The 12624-nt window shown below is 32.7% G+C and overlaps 1 protein-coding gene across 2 annotated transcripts in view; it reads left to right on the top strand.

Annotated features, from left to right (window-relative positions):
• The window catches only part of ZCCHC7 (zinc finger, CCHC domain containing 7), a 198287-nt gene that overhangs the window by 172747 nt on the left and 12916 nt on the right, over positions 1-12624 (top strand). For both annotated transcript variants that reach the window (XM_005883936.2, XM_014531506.1), the window contains exon 6: positions 731-766. In XM_005883936.2, coding sequence (XP_005883998.1) covers positions 731-766 — 36 coding nt within the window. The remainder of the gene's footprint in view (positions 1-730; positions 767-12624) is intronic.

Raw genomic sequence — 12624 nt, 5'->3', positions numbered from 1 at the left:
TTTTTTGTTGTTGCTGCTGGTTTTTGTTTGTTTTGTTTTGTTGTTACCTATTCTGGTTTCAGTAAATCCATTTTTTACCAATTTATTGAAGTTTTTTTGGTTTTTTTAAGTTATATTTTTATAAATGTAAAGATAGAGAAGACTCAACTTTTAAGGGAAAAGACATGGACTTTAGTTCTTGAGATTTTGTTTGGTTTTGTTTTAATTCTCTTTTTACTCTATTTCATAGAGGAGTGAAAGTTAGAAAGTGATTAGGCAAAAGATGGCAACAGACATCAGAAATACCTATGTAACCACAGTGAAGTCTTCTTGAAGGCAGTTGCTATTAAATTGTTTTCTATCATACTACCAAGCTTCAAAATGTTCTTTAAAAAGGTATACCAGTACTTGGCTAGTCTCATTGATTTTAACCACTGCTGTTCATTTATCAGTTTAACTGAGTTATGGCTCTTAATCACATCTTAGTGCCCAAAACTTCTAACCCGAAAAGAAAAAAAGAGAGAGAAAACTTTGTTACTGGCTTTCTGACAATGGCAGGGAGTGTGTTAAACCAGTGTAAAATTCAATTAAACTGTCTAGCCAGGTTTTTGAAGCTGAAATGCAGACCCTTTCTGTTAAGCTTCTTATTTTCCTGTGACCGACACCGGTGGATGCTGGGTTATGCCAAAACCAACAGGCTGTAAAGTACCTTGTTTCATGCTCCCAGCTGATCAATATTTTTATTTTCCAGGCTTGCCCAGAAATCTGGAGGCAGTATCACCTAACGGTGAGTAGAAACACCTTTTTTATTTTCCCCAAGACCTAGCCTATTTACCCTTCTCTGAACTGCTGACCATAAAATATAGACAAGCATCTTCTGCTGGAAGATAATAAACATCTGAAGAGTTTTTGCACTGAGAGAGCAATAATATACTTTTTCTCTTCTCCCCTGCCCACTACTCTATCCTTTATCTTCCTGTTCTTAAAAGATTTTGATTGTGTTTTATTGCTCACATCATTTAATGATTAAATCATGGTATCTCTCAGTCTTCCTGGGTTAAATTCAAATTAAAGAGGGAAAAGTATGCTAGGAGCCATAAAAAAAAATAATAGTAATCTAGTGTCTAATAAATTGTATCATCTACAGTCTACAAGCATGCAGTCCACAATATCTTCCATTATCAATTCTCTGGCTTTACTGAAATATTTACATATATTTTTAATAAAGCTAGACAAAGCTTAGTGTATCTTTCATATAGAACAATTCAACTGTCATATGCTTAAGCCCCTCTTGACTTATTCAACATGTATAAATATCTGCTTAATACTATTCAAGTTATTCAGTTCTCTGCTTTCCTTTTTATTGTGATTTTAGGCTAAGTAGAAGCAGAAAACATTGTTATGGAATCATCTTACTAATGCTCAATATTATGAAGTCAGTTTATTTCTAATAGTCAGCTTAAATAATTTTGAGAGTTCACCAAAGCCCTGCTAGTCATTTCTTTTAATGTATTAAGTATGTTGTACTGAGCAAGAGACAATAATAAAAATTACTTTTAATTTTAAAGTTATACAATGTAATTAAAAGCTATTTTCTTTAAGATTAACATATTAAAAAGTTTTCTTCATGGAAGATAGGTAGTAAAAATAGAAAAGGCAAAGTTTTTACAAAACATGTCTTTTTACTGCTCTCCTCTTTATGAAATAAAAGGTAAACCAATAAGTAGACTTATACTACCAATATGTCTTACCACAGGCCCAAGAAAAAAGGAATAATATCAGGTAGTTTGTTCCTACATTCTGTTATCACTGTTTAATTTATTTAAAGATTCTTAGTAGAAAGCTGTAATTACTCAGCTATCCCTCAGTCCCAAATTGGGTTTTCTTAAAGTCTTCACTATAAAACTAAAATATATATACACACACACATACCCATATATGTACACATATTTTTACAGATGTAACTTATATAGATACATTATATCTGTGCTTATGTATCATTTTTTAATCTTAACATACTGTGGTGAAATCCTTGTAGTCTAAACTTGATTGGAATTCAACCATATTATACTTTCAAGATCACGGTCACTCTTTGTATAGCATTTTTATCAGTATTTTAATTAAGTAATAGCCTAATGGATTTGATATTGCATTTCTTTTCCCCTAACTTAGAGAATTCCATTCTTGAAAACTTGAAGTGATGGTAGCACTATTTTAAAGCCACTCTTTTCATTATTTGCACCTATATTCTTTTATATAACTCTCATAGAAGATTAGAAATTGGTGTTTAGTATAACATAAATATTTGAATATTTGTTTAATATTGTAGCTTTTAAAAAACAAATTATAAAAAGAGTAGTTAGGAAAAAATTAGTGAAACAAAATGAGTTCTCTTGAAGAGAATAACAATATATTCTATCTATAGGTATAACAAAATCATTTTGAAAGGTCTGTTTGTCTCAACCTAGACTATTGATTAATTTTCAAAATAATATTGAAGCAGCTATTCCAATTCATAATTATCAAGTCTAAACTAAAATTAGGAATAGTTTACTACTATGCAAGTATAAATGCAGAATTTGTATATTCAGAAATATGTATACATATATATCAATCCATCTAAAATAAAATAGTTAAATGATTATGTATATAGGCAATATCCAAATATGTGCAATTAGGCAATATTTAATCTTGAATAAAAGCAGAATGCATGGTGAGTTTAGTCATCTTCAGTTCTTTTACTAGGCGATGGACTGCCATCTATTGACTCATAGTAGCCCTCACACTCGAATGTGGCATCAGTCAGAGCAATGACCAAGTAATGAAACCTAGGTTAGAATTGCTACTGTATATTGATTTAAACCAGTCTTCTTAAAACTCTGGAAATTTCTACACTTAATCACTGGTTAATTTCTTTTTCTAACCAAAGTATACATTTCTCACCCAAAATGAACTGTGCTTTTTGGGGGAGGAGAAATTGATTAGTATATTCAGTTTGGAAATGTTTATTTGCATTTGAGAATGTTTCAGTCGCTTTTATCTGCCCTCCAATCAGGAAGACTAGAAAGTCATTTACACCTAAAGTTTAGCAAATACAATTTAAGATCTATCCAGGAATCACTTTCCTTAAAAGTATTTTTTGAGCCCAGTCGGTGTGGCTCAGTGGTTAAGCAAGGACCTAACCAGGAAGTCACAGTCCAAGTCCTGGTCAAAGCACATGCCAGGGCTGCTGGCTTGATCCCCAGTGGGAGGCATACAAGAGGCAGCCAATCACTGATTCTCTCTCATCATTGATGTTTCTCCCTCTCTCTCCCTTTCCCTTCCTCTCTGAAATCAATAAAAAAAATACTTCTGCTTTTGGAATATATATATATATTTTTTAAAAAGCCTAATAATACAGAGTATTAATTTTCAAACACATAAGAAGGTAGTGAAATTGATTGATATAAGTAGGCTTGTGAAATGTTCCAAGTCAAAAATTTCTTTGAACACATTCTAAAAGATGAATATTAAAAAGGAAACATATTCACTACTCTCAGCAATTTCATGAGAGATCAAATAAAGCATCCCTAACAACTTGTATGTGAATAGAATAGCTTTTTAACCAACTTGACTAGACTTCACTAGATTAATAAAAACTAAGACCATCATTCTAAAGGGCACATGCTAATAAAACTCTAAAACACTGCCTATATATATCTATTATATATTTAAATAGCTATAAAATTGCCATATAATTTAAGGACTTTTAGATTATCACTTTGGAGACCTGCATGGGAAAAAGAAAAATATGATTTTTATTTCCCAAGTAGTTTATGTATTTACCTTCTTCAGAATGTTTAGAAGAATTTAAAAATCTTCAATAATATAGCACTGTTCTTGTATTTTAATTTGTTATATTTTCAAATTTTGGTAATGCCTGACTTTGAATATTCTTTTTCATTTTTTATTCTAGATAAAATCTCCACACACCCCCCACCCCCACCCCCTTCAACTATTCAAGAAGGAAAGTCCCTTTCCCTACCCCCTGTCATTCCTAGGCTCATTTATATTAAAACTCCTAGGCCAAAATGGCCACCAACAGAGTTTTACAACCAACAGAATTTTTAACTAGTAGAGGCTGTAATTTGACATACTTTGGACATTTTGTTCATCTTGATTTTAATCTACTTAAAAAAGTAGCTAGGAGTTTGCTACTTTGGGGCCAAATGTGTTAAGAACCAAAAAGAACAATACATCTTTTATGTTTAATTTTGCCCTTGGATTTCTTTGTGTGCATTGTTAAAATGTGTTACAACCTGCTACCTTTTACTTTAACTAAAAGTTTAAGCAGAAAGGAAGAATTACATTTTAAATGATTCTTTATATATAATGTTTAAATGCCTAGAATTCACACTTCAAAAAGTAAAATACTTGCTGTCAGAGAAATGGGGAGTCAAGTTTCCTTGCCTTCCTTTCTAGCCTAGAAAAGGCTTGTGACCAGAGGTTACTAGCAATTAATAGTAGTCTTACCTGAACTAGTTGAATGCCAGAGTGTATCTTATGGATCATAATTTAAAATATCACTTAGTTTTGCCACTCAAGTTTTTCTCTCCTTCCCTGGAAACATCAGTTTAGAAATGTTTTCTGGGTTCTCACAGTATGGAAATGAGATTTTTACTCTAAATGAGAATGTAACTCTCTAAAGCATCCTATGTCATACCACCCAGTAGGTAACCCTAAATGTCAACAGATTTAAATTTAACTTTAGAAACATGTTGTATAGTCCTAAAGAAAGGAATAAGAAAGTGGAATTTGATTGTGAGGCTATAGCCACAAAAGTCTTTTTTCTGAAATTATTGTGATGTAAGATAGGGTGGGTAACAATTTTCTAGTTGCCTAATACTAAAATGGAGTTTTTTTAATAAGTTAAAATGTGAAATAAAGAGTTTCAAAAAGTCTCCCTCAAGCCAGAATATTTTCTTTTCATGGAAAAAAGAAAACGGGCTCTTAATTAGATAGATGTTGGGAATTCTAAATCTCTTTCTGAGAGCTCGTTGGCTACTTAACAGAACTGCAAAATCCACAAGGATCTCATCTACATGGTAGATATCAAGTGATAGGGCTCAAGTGTGTGTGTGTGTGTGTGTGTGTGTGTGTGTTTAAGAATATAGAACTGGTTACATACTGTATTTTAAAATATTAAATAACTCCAAAATAGAATGAGAAGTAGGCTTCACTCTATTTTGGAATTATTTAAATCAACTTTTTCTTTGTACCATTTTTTGAGGCCCAGCATACTATCCTAAAGTAACACTTACAAATTTATTTTGAAGTTCACTTCACTTTGCCAACTTACTGAAGACATAGGAGTACAGTACTTTTTTTTAAATTATAGTTTTTTCCTCCATATCTGACATCACTATTTTAATGTTTTGATTGTTTAAGTGTTGCTATTGAGATATTACATCTCTGTCAAATTTTCAGAGATTTAGTTTTCATCAAAAAATACCCTTAGTATTAAAACACTACTGAGGTGAGTGTCATTGTGCTCTGATGAGTAAGACGGCACATGACTATTTTGTTGTACCTCAGGCCCATCTTTCCGTTGTAGCACTACAAAATAAATCAGACTGCCTTATATTTAAAGTTACTTGGTGTCTGAATAAAAAGAATTTTCTGAGTAAGCACCGATAAATTATTTTCTAATACTCCATCTGTGATAACCAAGATAGAAAGTATATTTGGACAGTGACTAAAATTTTTTAAGATTTTTCAAGTGGACATTTTTTGTGAATACTTTAATATTTATTTACCTGTTCTGAAAGAATTTAGGGTGAACATTTTGCTGGTAATTTTTTTTTACCATGTTTTGAATTTAGTGTAAAAGATAATTACCACATTTATAGAGTAGGTCAACTGATTTTTTTAAATCTCTATTTCCAACTGGCATGTTGGATCACATCTTGCCAGAACTTATCGTTCAAAGCAATTGGAAAATGCAATTTCAAAGCAAATGAAACCTGGAATTATCAATCTCAATAAATGAGATTCATTTAAAAATAAATACAATTTGCCAAATCATAAAAAAGCAATTTTCTAAAGCTTCTGTAAAAGGAAGAGGAAGAAAGTGAGTGGTGTGAATTATAAATGCATGTTATTTTTCCTCTCACAATGTTTCCTCAGACATTTAAACAATTCGTATACAAACTTATTTTTGAATGGAAGTACAATAAAATTATATAGATTTAGATATAATTTATTTCTATTTTTAGAGAGAACCTTCATATTTTCTTTTCAAACAGATTGAGGTGTCATCCCCTTAGAGAAATTCCCAACTTAATTGATTTTCAATATTTTAATGAGGAAATTAATTTGCTTTAAATGGGAAATCAATATGACATATTCTGAGCAGGGTTTTGTTTTTTTTCTTTCTTTCTTGAAAAGTATGTAGCATACACAATTTAGAAAACAGTCATTATAAATGTTTGGCCTAGAAGCAGCTGCATTTTTGCCACCTTCTAAATATCTTTAATGTTCTTATCACCCATTGATTGTCCTGATTTCTGTTCATTTTTTAGGTAGTACATGTTGCTCAATAACAAACTAATTGAATATGAGACTGTACTATAAACAGTAACTTTTTTTCTTCATTTGACCAAAAAAAGTCCCTGTGCTTTTTTATCTGCCCCAGAGGCTGGAGGCAAAGATGATTACATTTAAGACTTAACATATTTTACTGTATCAGCTTCAAGTTTTACTTCTGTTTTAAAAATTTAAAGAAATACTTGTTGTAGTCTTCATTTTCTTACCTGTTAACAAATGTTAACAGATGTTCCTGATGATGATAAAAAGATGGAAAATTGCATTTGGACTCTTCACTATCCTTTTCTCTGTTCCCTAGTATGTTCAACTTTATAATTATAGTTAGTCATTATAGGGGCAATTTCTTCTTGATACTTAAATTTTGGGGTAATTAAATTCCATTTCTAAGTATTTGTAATTTTAGTATACATAACTTTTAAAAATATTTTCTTCTTTAAAAAAGCACATACATTAGTCATATAATTCCAAAGGAAATTACATTTTTTTTTTACTCACAGTTCTACACTTTGAAAAAGTTTTCCTATTATGACAAAATGAATATAAACAGGTAGTCTGAGAATTTTCAGAATTCATGCAGTTTAACACTGCTCAGTATCTGACTGTATAACAAATTGTAGTTTAAAAATCTAGAATGTGGCCTATTCTTTGTCATGTTAACTACACATAACAAGCATAGAAGTATTATGTAGAATAATTTTAGCATATTTGAGTGATTATTTTTAATATGTACTTTGAACAGGTGATTCATGCCATTCCTTAAATAAATATATTCCAGGTGGTTGAACTTGTCATAATCTTTTCTGGACATTTCAGTGGAAGTAGATAAAGTATTCTGGACCATTGACATTTGTATTAATACATTCCTTTTACTAGCCATTGGGTGTGAATGATGTGGTATATTACAGTAATTCCTAATAGATTTAGGAATCATTTAGATACTGACTGTCATGATCAACCATAACCTTTAAGGGTTTGAGTTAATTATTTGAAGAATCTACAAGAAAAGATTCCTAAAAGAACCCCTGGACTTGTTGACATGAACACTCTCTAAACTAGTCTTATATTTCCTGTTGTGGTATAAACTTCAGTAGTAAACTTAAGTTGAATTAAGTTTATGGTTCTAAAACCTAAATCTTTTAAATGATCCAAAGTTAGTTTTTGTAAAAAGAATTCACATGTGTGAATCAATTGATAATAAAGCAAATCTTTTAAATGATCCAAAGTTAGTTTTTGTAAAAAAAAAAATTCACATGTGTGAATCAATTGATAGTAAACTTATCCAATTATTTTCATTCCTTTTTTCAAAAATCATCTAGAACTGAATCTATTAAGTAGATTATAAGGTCATCTTTATAATTTTGTAATATATCCATGTCTATAAATACCCATTTTATATTTTTCCTTTTAATGTATTTGTAGATTACCCCACATGGCTTTTCAGTTAGGGGAACTAAGTTTTGGATCTTTCCTCAAGTTTGTCCTTAGAAAAACATTCCATAAAATGGAGCTAGAGGGGCCTATTTAATTCTGAGGAAATTATTAGGGAATTTTCTTTTTTATCATAATAGAGGAGAAAGAATACCAGCTTTGGAATCAATCAGTTCAAATTGTGGGTCTTTCATTTACTAGCTGTGCAAACCTAGTTAAAACATTTATCTTCTAAATTCTTGGTTTCTTCATCTGAAAAATGGGGACAGTGCCTTCTACGATTATTGTAAGAATGCAATGAGATGATAAACATAAAGTACTTAGCACAGTACCTAGCCCAATGCCCGTGTTCAACACCATGTCAGCTCCAATGCTGCAAACTCGTGGACTCCTCACACCTGGAGAGATGGCCTCGGGACTGATAGCCCAAACTCAGATTATTGCAATGTCTTTGCCTAAGACGAGGAGATTCATAATGACCTCCTTACTCTATCTCCTAAAAATGCTTCCTTATTATAGTTATTGAAATTAAAATACTCACAAGCATTGTCTTTTGTTAACAAAATTATTTTCCCTCAGTTTTTATTTTCTAATTATTTATACTTGTCTTCTGGTCTAGAAATATAGGTGTGTAACTTTTAACTAAATATAGCAAGCAAATTTTCTTAATTTGATTTGCTTAAAAATCATAAAGACATTTATGAGTAGATCACAAAAAATCTTTAGGCTACTTCCTTTCCTAATGAAAATGACTGTATGAAATGTGTACCATATAAAGATACGACCATATCATTTTGAAAAAAAATATTAAGTGAATAAATGTATAATTCTTAAATGGTGACGTCAGTGTCAGATGAATATAGTTATCGTTCATAAGCTAAATTACATAAATCTTTGCTTCCTTTGTAAATAATGAGAATAATGTGAAATTAAATAATTCTCATACACAAATACCAATTATAATACTTTCTGCTAGGGGTAGAGGTTTTATGTTAATGAGATGAGGAATGAAACAAATAACATCAGTTTTTTGCACTTTTGGTAAAACTGCTTCATGCCTTCACATGACTGATGCCAGAAACCAGCCTGATTTCACAGCAGAACGTTGAAGTGTACGAGCTTGGTCACTTGTTTTGCAGATTCCTGCCCATATTCTCCTGTAAGTCCAGCAAAAAAAGGCAACACAAAACTGGGCACTGTCTCGGTGCATGGGATTTGTATTCTTTCAAAGAGCATTCCTACTTTTTATGTTTTTCTTTATTTTAAGACAAGCAGGAGCTAAGATGGAGCATATTGTTAGAGCAAGGAATCATCACTTCCCTCCTTTAAACAGGGCCTTACAGCTGTGGAATTCCCTGCCTTTGTGACTAATGGTTAAGAGTATTTTTCAGTAGAATAAGCAGGGCTGGGTGCGGGGAGGGGCAGTTCTATGTGTTGTAAGTCATGTGGAGTCATAGTAAAAATGAAAATCTTGGGGTTTATTATCCCCTGTGTATTAGATAATAAATATAATAAAGCTATGGCTCTATTATTCCACAATTTTTTCAATGATGATTTACGTACAATTATATGAGATATATATATAGGCAGATTTGAGTGTGTTAAAGACTTAATATGGTCAGAAGATGTATATTAATGTGGATTCTGTTTTATAGTCCACCCCAGTAAACAGTCACATAAAATATCCACGCATTCACACATGTATGTGTTCTTTCCTGTCCCTTCCCCCCACATCCTGTCTCCATGCCCCCCTCATCCCTCCACCCTGCATCCAAGCTTGTGGTCCTTTTCCATCCATGTACTAAAAGGTTCTTTGTAAACCAGGCCATTTGTCCATCATTGTTTGGGGTCCAAACAGTGGTAAGATACCCTGTCACCGATCCCGCGTGCTATGAATGGCAGCTCCTCTCCGGACAATTGGCGGAGGGGCCGAGAAATATTCCTGAGAGGATTATTTAACCTTTCAATTTAGAGGGCACAAAGCCTGGCTGATTAATGAACTTTCTGATGGGCGCCGATAAGCGGATCTATTTCTTTATTTCCCCTAAAAGTGATTCCTTCTCCTGTCCATATTACTATAATCTTAAACATAAAATGTGGCAAATAGATTAAAAACAGCACTAAAGAGTTTATCTGGCTGGCAAACTGAAGGAGCTAAATTAAAATTGGTAATGACAGCAGTGGCTCAGCCTCATATATGGTTTTTAAATGCACTGTGTATTTTGAAGAGACTTATTCTCCAGCATGCCCGGTAATGACTGCTTTTGGTGCACAGTCTGGGGCTGGCTTCTGTTATCCCCACCCCGCCCCCCCCAAAAAATGAGTTGTGTTATCTGGATGGCTGCAGACACATACGCATCCCCCTTTCTCACTGCATGGGCAGACAAGGTCGATAGCATTACAAGGTATTTGTGGCAGTGCTTGTTTCAGTTTTCAGAGCTGCCAGTTTCCAGGCGGATTTGAATTACAAAAGAAGAAGCTGGCATGAAAATTGAAAGGTTTTATCGGCTGGTCTGAAGCCTCATAGCACATTGCTTATTTATGCAGTCCATTTGCACCAGGAAATATAAAAAGGAAATACATTTTTAAAATAAGGCCATAAAGACCCAGATATGTTTAAGATGGCAAATAAAATATAGATACCTATAATATCTTTCCAGGAAACGATTTTCACTTAATGTTGCACATTACTTCAGAAGAGCATTTATGTTGCTGTCATAAATTTGTGCGTTTGTGTCACTATGTAGGTAGTCTCTGGGGATTAAGAAGGAAGCCTTTGCTAACTTACTTTAAAATTAAAATAGACAGAGGGATAGCTCTGCAGGTTGAGAGCTACATTGGAAATATTTAAATAGGGTGGTAAATTAAACTTAAACTAACATTTTTGCATTCCATGTAAAATTAGCTATGGCCCAGTGACTAAATGCCACTACCTTTGGAGAAAATTGGGATGCTTTTTAAGCCATGAAGATTTAGAACATTCAGGGAGTGAATTACTGTGATCCTTACTGTCTTGCGTATGTTCATTGTTCTCTGCTTGCTGAGGTTCTCTTTTGTTGTTGTTGTGTGGTTGTTTTTTTTGTAGGGGAAGGACCTCATTTACAAAAAGAGAAATCATAAATTAATAAGTTTAATAACTTCTTTTTATAAAACTTGTGTTTCATTTAGTCTCCAAATATATTATCTCTTAGATGTTGCCTAATGCTTAATGTTGTTAATATATCATCTTTTCACTATTAGGAGTTATACCAACAGTTTACCTCCATTCATATTACTTTAACGTAGTTTTACTACGAAAGATACACTCATGCAGTCCTTTACAGTCTTGGTTACCTACAATGAAGATATATAAGTATATAGACACACAGCACTGCAAGGCCTTGAATAATTAATAGCCTGACCACTAGTTATTTGCAACCTTCAACCCATTGGTTTGTAAAACTATGAGTATCAGAAGAGGGGTAGAGAGGAAGTTACGTGTATATAGGAAGTACGAAATCAGTAAAGCAACACTCTTTATTCTGCTTCAATTCAAATAAACACTGTTTTAGAATCCATTTTCCAATAAAGCAAATTACTCTCAGTGAAACCATGAGAGAGGCAATTTTTTGCAATTTTCAATTTCACCAGAGTCTGGTACCTTTCTCATGTTTTTATGACCTGGACTAATTACTTCATGTAGTGTTGTTTTTTTTAACAGAGAAAATATCAAAAGCATACACGTCTACAGCATGCTAATGATGTGCTGTACATTTTTTCATGAATTTTCATAAGGATTTTTCTACGTAGCATGTGTGGCTTAATGATGTAATCACCCGATAGACTAGAAAATGCTCCAAAGGAGACGTTCCGGTCTGTTGTGTACATAATACATGTTTCAAAAATCTGCCTAATTAAGGAATTACCCGATGGATTGGTAGTCTGTTGGATACATGTCATCGTTTTTCTTTTAACACAAAAAATATAGGTATATTATTATATATGGTGTTTTTAATGGCATTTTTAAGATATAGGGAAAATTAGTAGCGGTATACAATTGAATTTGTTTTTCACTGAAGAAAAATTAAAACTTAAAAAATTCATAAAGGAAGCCTTATTTTAAAATAATTTCAAAGCCATTAGCTTAGAGAAAATTCCTTCCAATGTTCCTCAAATGGAAGTAATAGTGTGAATATTTGCCAGAACTGTGCAAATGGATGGCTTTGACCAAAATCATGGTTGGAATAAGACCTGTTCAGATCTCCAGGTGTGAGGAGCACCTACCCCAGAAAAACACTGAAAAGGGGAGACAGGGCATCTTTTGTAGCTTTAGTTACATGGGATCATTTTTGCCTTCTCACAGACTCAGATTTGGTTCCGTTCACTGCAAAACTGCCCAACTTTTAAATTTCTTTTTTTGATTCCTTTAGGCCCCAGATGTGATTTTTCTTGACTGTGTACCAGTTACATTTCTGTTGGCATTTATATTGTAAATACTACCAAAGGAAAGGGAAGGCAACCATTCTTCTTGCTCTGCCTACTCTTTATGAAACTAAATAAAATACTTAAGACAATCACATATGATCTCTAGAGTAGGTACAAAAAATGATATGTTTAAATGGGGGGAGGGGTATATTTTTAATTCAAACTTTT

Source organism: Myotis brandtii, unplaced genomic scaffold (genome assembly GCF_000412655.1).
Source record: "Myotis brandtii unplaced genomic scaffold, ASM41265v1 scaffold806, whole genome shotgun sequence".
Classification (NCBI taxonomy): domain Eukaryota; kingdom Metazoa; phylum Chordata; class Mammalia; order Chiroptera; family Vespertilionidae; genus Myotis; species Myotis brandtii.
The sequence above is the reverse complement of the archived record's forward strand: the minus strand, read 5'-3'. Positions and strand labels throughout refer to the sequence as shown.